This window comes from Ammodytes marinus (assembly GCF_949987685.1).
Source record: "Ammodytes marinus genome assembly, chromosome: 15".
Classification (NCBI taxonomy): domain Eukaryota; kingdom Metazoa; phylum Chordata; class Actinopteri; order Uranoscopiformes; family Ammodytidae; genus Ammodytes; species Ammodytes marinus.
Window position 1 is genome coordinate 28051422 of NC_137219.1, and position 18180 is coordinate 28069601.

At 39.3% G+C, this 18180-nt stretch overlaps 1 protein-coding gene across 1 annotated transcript; it reads left to right on the forward strand.

Annotated features, from left to right (window-relative positions):
• Positions 1 to 11809: 11809 nt before the first annotated feature.
• Positions 11810 to 14112, forward strand: LOC307262028 (uncharacterized protein; the record flags this gene model as incomplete). Its single annotated transcript, XM_080042760.1, has 5 exons — positions 11810 to 11843; positions 12437 to 12657; positions 12872 to 13040; positions 13380 to 13507; positions 13795 to 14112. 5 exons carry the CDS (start codon positions 11810 to 11812, stop codon positions 14110 to 14112), a joined length of 870 nt encoding a protein of 289 aa, XP_079898886.1.
• Between the last annotated feature and the right edge of the window lie 4068 nt (positions 14113 to 18180).

Below are 18180 nucleotides of genomic sequence, written 5' to 3' on the forward strand. Positions count from 1 at the left end.
GGTCTATGAAGGCTATAGCCTATGAAGGCCGATTTTAAGGCCGATTCCAAGGCCAACGAGCCTTGTTAAATGAGACGGTCTCCGCAGGTCTCCGTTTACGAGCATTTCCGGTTTGCGTAACAAGCCATTACCTTGCGTGACGACTCGCCGCTCCTGTGCTGCCTAGCAACCCTGATTGCTGCCAACGGAGACAGCCTTGTCAATGGAGGAAAAAAGAAAAACAAGTTGCCTACCAGATGAAAAGAAAAAAAAGTACAAGAAAAAAAGAAAGGAAGATAAAAGTTAAGAAGATGGAGCAACACGTTGCTGTTTTGTTATTTTTTATTTAATTTTATGCAATCTCTGAAAAAAAACGAATTGCAATGAATCTTGGGATAAATTGGGCCACGAAGGATACATCTGATGCAGCCTTCAAAACCGTGAAACGAAGGCTGCATTTCTCGGCCGCATATGAGGAGCCTTGCAAGGAGCCTTGCAAATGGGACAGCCTTTGCGCGCCACTATGACGCAATCGGTCTTCAAATGCAGCCTACGTAGGCTGCAACCCCTGAATCAAGACACAGCCAACATGTACTGTGCCATACTGAAGCCGAGCATGATCCTCTCCCTTCGGAAACTGGGCTGCTGGGCCGTATTCCAACATGATAACGACCCCAAACACACCTCCAAGACGACCACTGCCTTGCTAAAGAAGCTGAAGGTAACGGTTATGGACTGGCCAAGCATGTCTCCATACCTAAACCCTATTGAGCATCTTTGGGGCATCCTCAAACGGAAGGTGGAGGAGCGCAAGGTCTCTAATATCCACCAGCTCCGTTATGTCGTCAGGAATGAGTAGAGGATTCCAGTGGCAACCTGTAAAGCTCTGGTGAAATCCATGCCCAAGAGGGTTAAGGCAGTGCTGGAAAAATATAGTGGCAACACAAATTATTGACACTTGGGGCCCAATTTGGACATTTTCACTAAGGGGTGTACTCACTTTTGCCAGCACTTTAGACAGTAATGGCTGTGTTGAGTTCTTTTGAGGGGACAGTAAATTAACACTGTTATACAAGCTGTACACTGACTACTTTACATTGTATCAAAGTGTCATTTCTTCAGTGTGGTTCCATAAAAAGATATAATGAAATATTTGAAGAAATGTGAGGGGTGTACTTAGGGCTGGGCGATATGGCAAAACATATTATCACGATTATTCTTTAGATATTGATCGATATCAATATTGACCACGATATATAGTGTGATACTGCTGAAGCCTATAGAAACCAGAGTGTTCTTTGGTTAACTATACAATGTTGTTTATTAGCATATTGTTATAAGAGAACATTGAATCACATTTAAATATACATTTAACTTAACAAACATGTTTTAACTGCACCAAACTAAACATATATGATAGCTTGCCTTGTAATTCAAATACATTTCGACTTCATTTGTTAGTTTGGTAATTTCCCAGTATGGTTTCAGAATGCAATAATGTTATGCATTATATTAATTAAGCTTTAGAGCCACTGGCTTAGCACAACACTGGCCAAAATATGTTGCACTGGTTGCGAGAATTTACCAGACTGATGAAACCACATCGTTGGCTAAAACTGACCTGACACTGGCTCGGTGCAATTTGAAATAGATTTGCATCTTCAAAACACACAGCTAAATCTGTCAGCCATATAGTCAGGAGTCAGCTTATGTAAGGTCATCCAGACAAGTGCATTAAGCACAGTTCAGCTGCATAAAAAGTGCCCTCACAATTGTTTGCCAGCCTTAAATAATAGTAACCTAAAAACACCAACATAGTAAATAAACAGTTAAATCACCAAGACCTGAAAAGTCGTCATGTCTCAACTAATTGTCCCTGATGGCTGCAACCTTCACAAACAGGATAGGAACAGTACTTACTGTTACCATTACAATTTACCTGCAAAAGGTCATGTGCTAAATTAACTAGAAAACCAAGCATTTTAAGCGGAATAGCCTTGTATCTTTGACATTTATTACAAGCCAGGTCATTAAAAATGTCCAAATAATCATATAAACCTAAAAAAAGAAAGAGAGAGTTGGGACAAAAATGCATACATTGTCCTGAGGTCAACGCAGAAAGAAAAGGCCACAAACTCACTGATTTATTTCTTTAAGATCTCTTATTATACTACTTTTCTGGTCTTAATGTCTCATTAATGACTCCTATAGAGCAACCTGACATGAATCAATGCACAACAAGTATGTAGATTTTCGGGAAACTTCTGTCAACACTCAGCTTCGTCCTTCTCCGCCCCCTCGCCCGCCTCCTGCCAACCCCACTCCGTTGCGATTGGTTACCTCCCGGAACACTTTCAGTGGCGCGCGGGCAGATTTGAGCAGGCAGGAGCGTGCTCAATCCGGATTGATCAACGTAGATAAATCCCGGAAATGTGAAAAGTGAATCACGACCGGCGTTCCTAGTGTTTAGCGCTCTGCACAGCCACCCCAGACGGTCAGCAGGGAATACGTCTAAATGCATGTACGTCATCATCTGATACTTTAGTATGGTTAAATATGACTATAATTTTTCATAAGGAAGAAGTTAAGAAAAACTTTTCTGGTCCTACCCCCTCTTATTTTTTATAATTGTTTACAAAAAAAAATGTTCAGTTTGAATCAGTCAGTGTCTATGATGTTTGGCTCGTGGGTTAAACAAATCAAAACTTTTCGACAAAACAATAACAAAATAAAATAATGGAACAGATGAACGAAAACCATCAAATTGAAAACAGCAAAACAGAAATTCACTGCTCCAGGTCATAACAATTCAATGTTTGATTTCTGAAGAGTTTTTTTAGTTTTGATATTGTTGTACATTTTTTTAGCTCATCATTGCAGTTGTTCCACAGACTTACAGCCTTTGTCGTAATACAGTGTAGTTTTTTATTGGTTCTTATAGATGGTTTCTTGAATATACAGGTTCCTCTTAGCTTGTATTTGCTCTCTCTCAGTTGGAACAACTCCTGGATGCCATGAGGCAATTGGTGATTATTTGCTTTAAACATTATTTGAATAGTTTTATAGTCAATCAAATCTAGAAATTTAAGTGTTTTTAGTTCAACAAATAATGGATTTGTTGGTTCTCTGTAAGCGGTTTTATGTATAATTCTTATAGCTCTTTTTTGAAGGATGAAGATCGGATGTATATTTGTTTTGTATGTATTTCCCCATATCTCCACACAGTAGGTCATGTAAGGAAGTATGAAGGAGCAGTACAATGTATACAGGGAGGTTTTATTCAGTATTGCTATTGATTTAGATATTTTAGCTTTAATATAATTTATGTGAGGTTTCCAACTTAATTTGTTGTCAATTAATACTCCCAGAAACTTTATTTCAGATACTCTTTCTAGTTCTATGCCATTTATCATGAGTTTGTTTTCTGTGTTGGTTGGTCTATTCCCAAAAATTATAAATTTAGTTTTACTTAGATTCAATGTAAGTTTATTTTCATCAAACCAGATCTTCATCCTGTTCAATTCCTTTTCCATAGCATCCAGAAGCTGTTCCAAGTTGTCTCCACAGCAGAGTAAATTTGTGTCATCAGCAAAAAGAACAGTGTTGACAGATACTTCACATATATTATTGATGTACAGAATGAATAATAATGGCTCTAACACTGAGCCCTGGGGCACCCCACATGTAACCTGTTGCAATTGACAAACAAATAAAAGAATAGAACCATAAACAAAAGTCTGAAATGAATAAATGTGAACTGCCAAATGAAACCAAAAGGGGGTATAATATACAGTATACAATTAGGATAGCCGACACAAAACATAACACAATAGCACTAAAAAGATCTCAATTAAACCCAAGTACAGATAAAGATAGCTCATTTTACATACTAATATCATCCAAAACTGAATCAATGAAATGCCGTCATTCTTCAAGGGTCTTTCAGCTAAGCACAAGGAGTTGGCTCATCCTACTTCCTGTGTGTTCAGCAATGGAAAAACACATACCTTAGCCACACCACATTCTGTCCACTATGGTCAACACAGACACCTCTACATGCAGTAAAAGGCGTGATAGAAAATATCTTGATCTAAAGGATGGCAGGTGAGTTGACAGACGTTGCTTCTTGTTGCAGCACGTGCATTCTCCCGTCAGTGACTGATGACTGTTGGCACTCTGGACAGCACATTTCCTGACTGTGTTAGGGGTCGAGCTGGTCTCAAAGGGCCATGGTGTCAATGGTATCCAGTAATCTCCCCATCCGTTACATTTGATATAAATGTAGCTCGTCATGTATTATCACTTCCAAAGGTCCCATGTGCAGCTTGGCAGAGAAGACCTGTTAAGATGCACAATAACGCAAAAGTGTGTTGGGTTACAAAGTGGCTACAAATCAGCCCTTAATTCATCCAAAAGCTCAAAAATAACATTGCTGGATGGGTGATATGTCTGGATCATTTGTGTTTCTGTCAATCCAAACATATGTGACCTTCACAGCTTCCACGCTCCGAACCGTAGTTGGGAGCAAGCTGGTCTCATGCTAATAATTTGGCTTGTTGCAGGTAACTTGCGTCTAGTGGTCCGGTTTAACAGAGCCGAAGCACACACAGTGAGACGTTGGTTGGTTGCAGCAATGAACACGGGCTTTATTACTTCCACAGTGGTACATTCACGGGCATAAAAGGCACTTTGCTTGCTAGCTTTAGCCTGGAGCATGGACTACACAAGTATCACATTCGCACCGTAGACTCAACTGATTCCCACGTTATCATTTGTTTTCACTACCCACAACACATCTGCCCCACTACGTCACACCCATGCGTCAAACACATATTTTCACACAACAGAAGCAGAAAAAATAACTTTATCCGTTGTCCCTTGTGTTTCCTCCTCACCAGCCGTCTGTGTGCAACAGTTTAACACCTGCTTTTCAGCGTAGTCTTTCTTAAAATGATGCTATTTTACACATTTGTGGTTTTAATCAAAGGTTCTGAAGATGTTGGAGAACTATAGTTGAAGTGAGATATGGTGACACTTAGTTAGGGCTGTTAGTAATTGATAGCGTGACGGAGTATTGATTATGATTCTTTCTGTTAGCTTACTGACAGTAGTGAGCTTTGAGGTGTGTATTTTTTTCGTTGGTTTGAGGAGTTTGCATCTAGATGTTGGATGAAGCCATGAGTTAAATGATTATTATTTAATTTTTTTACCACATATTAGAATCCACAGTTTTTAGATACAAAACATTTTATAAATTAAACAATGCTACACAGGTAGGCCTACATTAAAAAAATTACGTTTTTCCAGAGACAACTAACAACATAATGTTGAGATAATGGCCGTCAGAGATGGGAGAACTATACATAATCAAACAGACAAGGTTTAGTCAAATAAACACCTACATTTTGGACCGTTTATTTTTACTACATGGCTACACTATTCTGCAATTTGCTCATGTTTGACATGCACTGTACTTTTATAATTTAATACTTTCCTACGTAAATATCGAAATACTAGCACTGTCTGACTTTCCTCTGTCTTTGTGGCGTACTGTGTAAGTTTCGCACACAAAGATGTATTATCAATGGGAAGATGAGATCACTGGTTGGACTTTTATTTCTCCCCGTGGTGAAGACAACTTATTGTTCATGTACTTTGGGACCAAAGGTAATGATCCTGCAGCAGTTTATCGCATCATGTTTTAAAATGAACAGAAAAATGGATGCGAAGAGAGAAGTTTTGAATAGGTTTATTTTCCGTGTTTTTCGAGGTTTTCGGGGTCATAAAAAGTCACGCCTACGAAACACCCTGCAGGGGCCTGCCCGTAATTCCGACGCCTAATTATTCCGCAGTCTTAATGGTCCGAAATATTTCCCAGTATTCCAGCATGATAACGACCCCAAACACACCTCCAAGACGACCACTGGCTTGCTAAAGAAGCTGATGGTAAAGGTGATGGACTGGCCAAGCATGTCTCCAGACCTAAACCCTATTGAACATCTGTGGGGCATCCTCAAATGGAAGGTGGAGGAGCGCAAGGTCTCTAATATCCACCAGCTCCTTGATGTCGTAATGAATGGGTGGAAGAGGATTCCAGTGGCAACCTGTGAAGCTCTGGTGAACTCCATGCCCAAAAGGGTTAAGGCAGTGCTAGAAAATAATAGTGGCCACACAAAATATTGACACTTTGGGCCCAATTTGGACATTTTCACTTAGGGGGTGTACTCACTTTTGTTACCAGCACTTTAGACATGTGAGGGGTGCACTCACTTTTTCAAGATAATTTTTTGGCATTTTCAAGCTTTATTAGATAGTACAGAGTTTAAATGGGGAGACAGAGAGAGAGGGGGGATGATCTGCAGTAAAGGTCCACGGGTCGGATTCGAAACCCACTACCACTGCAACGAAGGCCGGAGCCAATATGGTACACGCTCTATCCACTACACCACCGGGGCGCCCGGTGCACTCACTTTTGTGAGATACTGTATCATATTCCATGTCATTCAGGATACCATAGGCTTATTAAATATTTCATTTCAAATCAATGCAGAGCTCCTGTGGCTCATGGCAGTTCATCATGAATAGAGGTTGATGGCACAGTCATCCATGACTGAAAACGAGCAACATGTGGAAAGGCTGCTAATACCATGCAAGCGCTCCCACAGGTTTAGCATCTGATTGCCTTGGTAACGTAGTCTGCCTCAGTTCATCTGCATCACTACACATCTTTTAGATTTTGTCTCATGTGACAGTAAACAGTGTATTATTTTAGGACTCCCTTTTGATGTAAGGAAAACTGTGATAGGGATTGTATACAGTGTTATGACATTCTACGAAACAAATAGTGAAATGATGATAATAATAAATATTGTGGACATGTTCCTAGATTGCAACCATATTGTAGATAGGCCTATTGTTCATTAACATGCGACTCAACTGAGTAAACCCACTGTCATCAGTCTCAGTTGGTATTTGTGTTAGTACCTTTTATATACTATCTATGGTTAGTACTTATGTTTTCATTGTATTTTTTGTTTGTAAGAACCCCCTCGAAAACGAGATGGTTTCATCTCAAGGGGTTATCCTAATAAAGAATTTGAAAAAAACTTGTCGTGAATCCTTACTTAGTTGTTAACATTAACTAGCAGACTCATGCTGTAGAGTTGACTGTTTAATATTCGTCTCAAAGTCATATACGGACATTGCATCTCAACGTACTGAGCCCGACATAACATGTGACCATATAACACATAGGACCGTGAACTACACATACGAGAGGCTGTAGCACCCTCTAGTGGCTTACATAGAAATAGCAATCAACTCACATCACAGTACTAATTAGCAAATTTTGAAGCAATGTAACACACTAAAGTAAGATGGTAACAATACCTGTTAGCATTGTTTAAGTGAGTATGTTAACATTAGTATTTTGATTAAAATATTTTCACCAAGTTTGACCCTGAAAAGCAAAACAAACATGTTGTTTTGGGTCTCCCTGTGTCTCTGTGCTTTCTCTTCCTTGTGTTTCATTGCTCCCCCATTCTGTCTGTCCGTCCTTCAGTCTGTCTGTCTGTCTGTCTGTCCGTCCGTCCTTCTGTCTGTCTGTCCATCCATCAGTCCTTCGTGTTGGCGTGGTCATCCTTCCTGTTCACACAACAGTCTTTTAGAATGTCTCTCCGTACGCACAGCAACGCAAAAATGGAATGAAAACTCTTTCATAATCGTGCCAGAACCATAGGTGGCGATAATGTTTCAGGTCCAACACCTTTGAAGAACAATGGGCCTCATTCACTAAAAAGTGTGTGGTAATGTGCGAAAGAAATAGTTCAGTAAATAATGCAATTAATTACCTTTGTTGTTGAACAATTACTAATATATTTACTTTTACTTTTTAATAAGAAATAAAAGCTAAAATCCTTATTGACTGTCGGAAAGCAGTATTATGCTTTTTCTTCCATTGTTGAAATCAACTGACTTGGCAAAGTGTTTTCTCAAGAGTGTAAACTGCTACTGTAGCTCTTATTCTTTAATTCCTATTTTTCATCAGTGAATATGAACTCTTCACCAAGATGAGACAATCAGAGGAGTAATGTGTGGTTTGCTGCTTATTAAGAACAGCCCATCGATTTACAAATAATCAATATCTCAAAACCACGGGGGAATCTGTTCCCTTTTACTTTTGTGATATAGAGTGTGTACTGTATTTGCCTGATGTATTAAGAATCCCCAAACACTGCATCGCCAAGGAGAATCTCTTCTTTTACCAAACAACTCTTCAGACTTAGAGGGGCCTAGAGAAAGATAAGCAACGTTAGGACGCCATCTTATGGTAAAACCCTTTAAGTACAGGTTTTTGTCATCACCCCAATGCTTGACCTATGCATAGTATAACTATTATCACTATAAGTATAATTATATTGTTTTTATTATTATTAGTAGTAGTAGTATAATTTTATTGTTTATTAAAATGATTCCCATAAGCTGATGGCGGAGCAGTCAGCTACTCTTCCTGGGGTCCACACAAGACAAATAATACATACACATTACAATCATAGACATTTCATTACAATAGCATGCATGAAATCACAACAATAAAGAAATCACAATATAGTATATGAATATATGTGCCTGTATACATACACACATGCATATTGACACAAGCATGCATATATATATGCATATAGCCTGCCACCCACTTCTGACCCCTACCAGTTCACACACAGAGCAAACAGGTCTCGAGAGGACGCCATAGCCACCTCCCTCCACACCACGCTGGAACACGTGGAACATCAGGGGAGCTACGCTAGGCTGCTCTTCATAGACTTCAGCTCTGCCTTTAATACCATCATACCAAACACACTGGTCACCAAACTAATGGACTCGGATCTTTCACAACCCATCTGTTATTGGATAAAAGACTTCCTGACGGAGCGCTCCCAGAGAGTTAGAGTATAGGTGCTCATCTTTCCTCTGCACTAAGCACCAGCACCGGCTCTCCACAGGCCTGCGTGCTGAGCCCCCTACTCTACACTCTCTACACCCATGACTGCACCCCCAGCCACCACAGCAATTCCATCATTAAGTTGGCAGATGAGCAGGGCCGGCCCTGACCAATTTGGCGCCCTAGGCAAGATTTCAGATGGCGCCCCCCATTGCATCGCAGTCAGGTCCACTACACAGTAAAATTACAAGAGTAAAATTTCCGGAGTTAAAATTATTTTACTCAAAAATAGTATTTTTTGCTCTGATATGAGGTGAAAGAACGAAAAAAGAGTTGAGAGACACGCAGAGTTAGATAAGAATAACGGAGTCATAATTTTGACTCCTCCCAGAGGGCAACGCAGTTAAGTTTCGTTTTGTCCACCATTACGCCGATGGTCATTTCACCTGCAACAGGTCTGGAGAAAAGTCTGCTAGGAAAATAACAAAGTAAGTAATACATCAACTGTCTTTTTTACCGCATAAGTTTTGTTTTGTTCTCATCGTACAGGATGCATGTAATGTTTGGTTTGTGTTATTTTCAAATGTGTGGCTTAACATTACCATGCCAGTCGCAAGACTTGCTGTGTTGCGTCGCAACTTTTATAAAAGTGGAAGTTCACGGGTAATTAAATTAGAGGGAGGATGAGTTAAAATCTGTAGTATCCCAAATTCAAGCTCAACGAAGCCGCGCGATTTAAACATATTATAATTACGCTAGGCATTGCTATATGCAGCTGCTACAGTAGATGCTGCTAAGGTATCACATTAGCTTGCCAGTCATTTGACCAATTCACGTTTTTGTTCTTAGGAAAATTGATAAGTACACTGTCTTTTGTTGGTTAATGCACACATTTGTCAACTGCGGATACTTTTTTTTTACCATAGTAGTGTATCAATGGTTCGTTAGCATGATTTAGCACCACATGGCCTTAACTCTGGAAAGAGTAAACAGAGGTTGTGCGCCACACCGATGCGGTGCAATTTACGTTTGTGCTCTTAGGAAACTTGGTAAGTAGACTAGATGGAACATCGTCTTTTGTTGGTTTGTGTCCAGTGCACATTGGTTGACTGCGGGAGACTCATTTTACGTGAGTGGCTTGTGATTCAGGTGCACCGCTTGTACTCTACTCTTAAAAGAGTTAATGGGTCGTACTTCATGATGAATGCAGCTGGTGTACACGCATACACGTGTAACCGTTTAGTAAATCATTTAGGAAAAATCAACAAACTAAAACGGTTAAAAAAAAAATCTTCAAATTTAAAATTTTATTTTTTTCAAAGTTTGTAATTATGTTCTGGAGACACGCATTTATTGATTTTGCATCACTAATAAACTAATTGGGGATGATAAAAGCTAGTCTGCCGAATCTGTCTGTCCCTCGGCGAGTGTGTGTGTGTGAGTGAGTGTGTGTATCGGCACACACACACACACACACACACACACACACACACACACACAGGGAGGCGCCGTGCTGGGGCTCGACTCACGGAAGAGTGATGAAAGAAAGATAACCTAAAGATTAAAGTTACCCGGTTGATATGAACTACGCTCGTAAGTAGCCCGAACTTTAAAACACCTGTTCAACCTGCATAAACGTGGACATGTAGAAATGTGCGATAGGCTAAATTAATCAGGGAATTAATGAAGAGCGATAATGAAGGCAAACACATGACGGGCGAACGTGTGAGTGTGTGTGTGTGTGTGTGTGTATATATGTGTGTGTGTGTGCCATGGTCCTATTATAAGAGATGTGTAAACCATAGATAGTATAGGCTATACAAACAATCGTGGTTCATATCAACTGTGTGTTTACAGGCGATAGAACGCGTATGTGTGTGTGTGCGCGCGCGTGTCTACAAGACGGCGGGCGCACGAGGACAATGACGTCACGATTAACCGTACACGGTTAGACATTTTTGTAAACGTGCACACCCCTGCGTTCTTCTGACAGCAGTTTCTCAAATCTCTGTTACTGTTGATATGTTTTTCATATTAATTAGTTCAAGACAAGTAATCAAACCAACTAACTAACCACTATTTTTTCCTGTTCCTTTAGGATGGAGCAGGCAACTGTTAGGGTGAAATATAAGGACAGAAAGAAGTACTTCTTCCTAACATCACCTTTTAAATTCGAAGTCTTTTTGGAAAGTGGTAAGAGAAAACATTGCATATGCAGCCTTTATTATAAAATATTGTTACCAATGCATGTTTTTGTGTGTTGCCACTACTTATGTAGGCTATAGTATGGTCAGTGTTAATATGACTTAAATGTCTTTTAAAGTTGCCAAGAAGTTTGATCTACCCACCCTGGATATTAAAGTCTATGATGAAACCAGGACCGAAATCGATGATGAGGCATTCAAATACATTCTAAAACAACAGGATATTGGGGTCTTAGAAATTGTGACCCCAACAGCAAGTGCTGATGGTAAAATAACTTTACTTTTTAACTTCTAGATATAAGTCTTTTAAACATCTCAGCAATGACATACCGTGCACATTTAACCTTGTCTGAGTTGTGCAGCTCATGCTGTAAACATTTTGTGTCCCATGAAACATTATTTTGTAGATTCCTTCAGTTCTAGCACAATTTGGGATGGTGAGGCTTCCTTCAGTTCTGGTACACTTGGCGATGGTGAGCCTTCATCAGGATCTGATGACACAGCAATCGTGATCAGAAATCCCTCAGAAAAAAATCATGAAGAGGATCGCCGTCTGGGTCGAGTAAGATCAATAGATTGTTTATGTCTTTTTTGTAACTTTGTTGCAACCATATATATGCTCTTGTTAATCTGTGTACTCTGTGTGTTCTCTGTGTACTGTCAATTGTCAATCACCTCTCCCAAGATGATTGAGGACATCCTCAAGAGTAGCCCTGAAGGTGATAAGATCACACATGAGTATGCTCGCACAAAAACATTGTCAGATGTCAGAAGACGTGACCTAGTGAAGATACTAGTTGCACATCTGACAAATGAGCATGGGTAAGTTTTTTTTCATAAACTCACAAGACCGATATTAAATGAATCTTAGTTGTATTTTGGACAGGATGGTAATTTGATTTGTGTGTATAGCACAAGCCCCCCTAGGAGATTGAAGGAGGAATACGCCAAAGGAATCATCTGCCTTTTTCCTTACTTGGCTGACCCCCGGAGCAAGCTTGGCTATGTAAGTTACTCCTGCTTTTCTGGTGAAATGGTTTCAAATCAGTCACGTATTTATGGGTGAAAATGTATATTTATATTTACATGTGTTTCCCCTTATTTTCAAAGGAACATTTTTATAATGCTGAAGATGGAAGTGGGTATTTGGCGTGGAGAATCAAAACTCTGCAGAAAGAGGTGTCCGAGGGGCGACTGAAACGGCCACGACAACTTCAAACAGGCCAGTGATTAATTTGGAACTTGACCACTCGTTTATTTGGTCTAGGTTTTCTTTCGAGTATTAAACTGGCATGTTGTCCCAAACCTTTAGGTGGGCCAACTTCACACAGGGATCCATTGAAAGAAGACATCCAGTGGGACGAACAGCAGTGTCAAGAAGCAATTGCCCTGATGAAGCATTCTACAGATGAAGTTGTAGTGAAGGAGAAAATGAGGCTAACCCTGGCCTATCGTCAGAAGTTGCTGCACGATCCTGAGAACTCAGCCGACATCCTATCTGTTTTTCCTCGTTTCTTGGACATTCCAGGTTTGGTGAGTAATACTGTTTTAAAAAAAACAAGAACTACAAAGTAACGTTTTGTGTAATTTGTTATTGTTTGTTTTGTCAGACAGAATGTAAATTTATCTTTCTTTACTTTTACATGTTTTGCTATCTGCCGAACCTGATCAGACTTCAGAAATGATCTCTGTAGCTACTTTGATCTACCGTGGGACTTACACTAAATGTCTTTGCCATGTCTTGTAGATTGATCAAGATTTCAGGAGTCTTTTTGGTGACGCAACCTCTGCAAAGATGTTGGAGAAGTGGACCACCAACTTTCAAGCAAAGGTTGTTACTCAGTGTCGTGGACTTACACTGACTGGAGATGTACAAGACCTCATCCAAAATGCTGAAGCCACTGAAGTAGATGATGGTAATGTTTTCTCCTTCGACTATTCTAGATGGAATGGGGATAACCATTTTATTGTGCATTAAGGCACATTTTGCCACTCACAAAGTTACTGGATTTATATGTACATATCAACCTGTTGCCTTGAGAAACGGAAGTGGCTCCTGTCATTCACATGTGAAATCATTGGGAATACAGTAATTGAACTGCACAAAGTTGTTTTTGTAGTTTCCTACTCAAAACTCATGTCATCGATCCTTTTGCAGGCTTTATTGGTTATGGATAATCCGTCTGCAGCTCTGTCTTTAAATCTGAATCAATATGAAATGCTTAACTGTTCTGTTTTTGTTATATTTTCCCCAGGCTGGGACAGTGACATGTCATCAATGCTGTTGCTGGTTCACCTTCTGCCACCTTCAAGCCAAGGCCGAAAAAGACCAGGGAAAATCTCAGCCAGACAAGCATGCGATAGTCTTGTAAAATTCATCAAGGTGAGCTTTGTGTGGAACACAAAGGGCTGGAAAATACTTCCTCTTTTATTATGCTAATAGTGCTGGGCCATTGGGTAACGCTTAAATAACTAACAAAAGGTGGCCACACACGTTGCATAACACTGACCTTTTTTGCATTTACGTGTTTCGACGTTGTCTTCAGAGTGTTTTACAGCGTATGCGCTAATAAGTGTTATGCTTAGTGTGCCCTCTTCTTTTTACTCTTATTGTAACTTTGTAAGAATCCAAAACATAATAAATGACCATGCCTCCTTATTCAACCACAGATTGGGACCAGCATCCAAGGACACCTAGACAACATCTCTGGGAGTCTCCAGCCATACCTACTTGCTGTTGGTGCCAAGAAGAGCATGATCGAGTCTTACTACATCGTGATCGACAAACATGCTCTACCCTGTAAGACCTCAACTGCAGTTGCTTGTGTTGATGAACTTTTCAAAGCACATTTCGTCTTTGGCACAAGATACTGTCAGGAATTGACCAATGTGTACACCTTTCTGCAAACCACTGTCTATGACGTAGATGTGGAAAACACCAAGGTAAATCCTAGAGTTGCAGAGTTGAGGGCCAGGATGCTGAAGTAAACTCCTATGATCTGTTTCATTTGTGCAAGATGTCATGCCAATGTCAATGCCTTGATTAAGCACTTTAAGTTGGTTCATGGTCTTTGTCCCGGAAAAACTCTCAGGTTAAAATGTGCTCAAAGGGGTTGTGCACATGTATATAATAGTTTTTCTGGATTACGAAAGCATCTCACTAGGTGTTCTTTGCGTGACAGTTCAAGTGTTAATGAAAGTTCATCTTCAGCCAGTGCCGTTTCCGTTGGGGATGTAGACCTTTTACCACATGAAAATGTAGCTTGTGAATCTGAACTCCTTCAAAAAAATATAGTAAAAAGTTGTGCGACAATTGTTGCAGAACTGAAAGTTGCTGGGGTAGCAGAGACCACCATTAATAATGTTGTCAACTCTGTTGGTGAGGTTATTGATGACATACAAAACGAAACTCTAGTGTCAGTGAAAAACAGTTTATCTTTACAGGAACCAATGAAAAGTGTTGTGGAATCTCAAATTGATCAGTCATTCCAAAAAATTGAAAATCCATTCTTGGCATTTAACTCTGAAAGCAAGAGAATGCAGTACTTTTCTGAGCAATGGGGGAAAATTGATCCAGTCGAATATGTCCTTGGGACAAGGTTTGCTACCAGACGTAATACGACAACTGGGTCATTTTCTCAAGTTGTTGTCCGAGATAAGTTTACATATATTCCCATTCTTGAGACGTTGCGGTTCATTTGTAAGCATCCTAATATCAATGACTTTTTAAGTAGAGATTGGGAAAAGAAAGAAACGTTTCTCTACGATATACAGGATGGAGAATTCTTTAAAAGTCATCCCCTTTTCTTGAAGCAAAAGCATGCGTTTCAGATCCAGCTCTTTTTTGATGAGTTTGAGTGTTCAAACCCCCTTGGGTCCAAGCGTGGAATACACAAGTTAGGAGCCATCTATTTTACGTTGAGAAATATTTCTCCAAAATATAACTCAAATTTACTTGGCATCCATTTGGTTTCGTTATTTCACGCACAAGACATCAAAACTTATGGATTTGATAAGATCCTTGAGCCACTGGTCAAGGATATATCTCGTCTTGAAACTGAAGGAGTTCAGATTCCCCTTTTTGATCATGCTGTTTACGGAACCATCATTCAAGTTACAGGAGACAACCTTGGTATCCATTCTTTATTTGGTTTTGTAGAATCGTTCAGTGCTCGTTATTGTTGTCGTTTTTGCCTACTGGAGAAGGAAGATTTTCAAACGGAGTTCAGTGAAGATAGCAGTAAGATCTCACTTCGAACCAAAGAACTTCACGCAGAACATTGTGAAGTTATCAAGAGTAACCCTCATCTTCCTTATGTTATGGGCGTGAAAAAGTCGTGCCTTTTAAATTCCTTGCAATATTTTCATACGGCGACAAATTTTTCAGTTGATATCATGCACGACATATTTGAAGGGGTTGCCCAATTTGAGATGAAGCTCCTTCTACAACACTTGGGTAACAATTACACAACACCGGCAGAAATACACAGACGAATTCAGAGTTTCAATTATGGTCGCTTGGAACAGTGCAACAAACCTCCAGGTGTTAATTTAGTTGAGGGTTCTAATGACTTAAGCCTTAATGCTACACAAAGCTGGTGTTTGCTGCGCCACCTCCCGATCATATTCGGGGATCTTGTTTGTTCAAGTGACCAAAACTGGTATCTATTCATTTTACTGCTTCAAATAGTCAGCATAGTTTTGTCTCCAGCCATGTCGAGTGGCATAACTATATATTTGAAGCATCTGATTTCTGAACACCACAGTCTATTCAAGTATTTATATCCCCACAAGAAATTACTGCCCAAACATCATTTCTTAATCCACTACCCAACGTCGATGCAGAAACTTGGCCCTTTGATACATAGCTGGTGCATGCGCTACGAAGGAAAACACAATTACTTCAAAAGACAAATAAAAAGTTTTAAAAACATTACAAAAACATTGGCCAAAAAACACCAATGTCATGTGGCATATTTGTGGCAAACATTTAATCCAAATGAATTGAAATTAGGCCCTGGCAAAATGGTCCCCTTGAATAGACTAGAATCCTACACAGAGATCGCTGTTAAGCTCAATGTTCCTGTTTGGACAAAGATCTACAATGTAAAATGGATAAAGAGTTTTGGGAATTTGTATCGGCCTGGGCTGGCTGTTTGCATAAGAGTGGAGAATGAGATGCCTGTGTTTCATGTAATCCAGAATATTGTTGTAAGAGATGAGTGTGTTCTTTTTGTAACGACTGCTATGAAAACCCTTTATTTAGAGGAACATGTCCATGCTTTCAAGGTTATGCACACCGCAGAAGCACCCATTGTTTTGGAATTTAAAGACCTTTTGCACCACAAGTCTTTTGATATTCTAATGTCATGTGGTCTTGATTCAGATTTGTTTATAATCCCTTATTTTTTCATGTAATGCTTTTTGTTTAGAATGATGTCAACTAGGGCTGCAACTAACGATTATCTTGATAATCGATTAATCTGTCGATTATTTTCTCGATTAATCAATTACTAATCGATTAGTGTTTTGGTCCGTAAATGTTGATACATTTTCCAAAGCCCATGTTGACGTCCTCAAATGTATTGTTATGTCCAAAAGACACAGACATTTCAGTTGACTGTCATAATAGGATTAACGAGACCAGAAAATATTCACATTTGAGAAGCTGAAATCAGAGAATTTGGACATTTGTTATTAAAAAATTACTCGAAACGATTAATTGATTATCAAAATAGTTGGCGATTATTTTAATAATCGATTTGTTGATTAATCGTTGCAGCTCTAATGTCAACAGTGTGCATGTGCACAAATGGAATGAGAATTTTCGATTGAGAGCAAATGCCAAATAAAAGGACATGTGGAATAATTGATCTTTTGTCATTTTTAACGATTGTACGAGCTTAATATTGAATTGTGCAATTTCTAAAATGGACTCCTTACGGAGAAACAATTACTCAAAATTGAGGAATGTTAACTCTTTTTAAGGGAGTACATTTCTGTGGAGCAAATTTGTAGTTCCTCTAGTAGGAGTAAAAATAGAGTGAGAGTCAATTGAAATTGTCTCTATATAGAGTGAATTATACTATTAAAGAGTAGAATTTTCACTCTAAATTGAAGAGAAATTACTCCGATTAAACAACTCTATCGAAAGAGTTAACTTAACTCTTTTTAGAGAGGGACCAAATGTTATCCAAAATAGAGTAAAAATTTCTTCAATTTGAGTAAATTTTACTCTTGTAATTTTACTGTGTACCACTGTTCATACTCACACAGAACTGGATAGCTTTGTCTTTGGCATTTCATTTTATTTTAGATAGAAAATAACCCACAAAATAAAAACCGTACTACAAAACAAGTGACATAAAATGAATTGAATGCATTGAATATAGTTCAACACAAAAGCTATATTACAAAATTAAATGACAGAAACCTCTGGTCTGTACTGCTATTGAACTTGATTCCAACAGAGAGAGCTGTGTACATTAGATTTTAAGACCTCATCTCAACAAGCTCACTTCACCTTGCTACAGCCTGACTACTCTTGCCTTTGGGTCTATTGGTGAAGCCTTTATTCCTCATTAGAGCTGCAACGATTAATCGACAAATCGATTATTAATCTATTATTAAAATAATCACCAACTATTTTGATAATCGATTAATCGCTTTGAGTATTTTTTTAATAAAGAATGTGTCATGGTCTGGGTTGGGTTTGTCTTGTTTTGGTATCCGGGTTTCCTGTTTTATTTTGGTACGTCTGTCTTGTTCCTCCCCATGTCCTGTCAAGTTTCCCTCCTATGTGATTACTGCTCCCTCCCCTAATGTGTTACACCTGTGTCTCGTTGTGTCTTGCATATATACTCCTTGTGTTGCTTGTCTGTGCATTATGGTTTGTCCTGTTGCGTGTTGGTGAGTCGCGTCTTCTGTGTTTCCCATGTTACCTGTCTTTTGCCTTTTTGCCCTTTGGCCGTCCTGAGTTGTGTATTTTTGGTGGAGCAATAAATTACCCTTTTCTTTTTAACGTCTGTGTTTGGGTCCTACTTGCCTGCCTGCCTA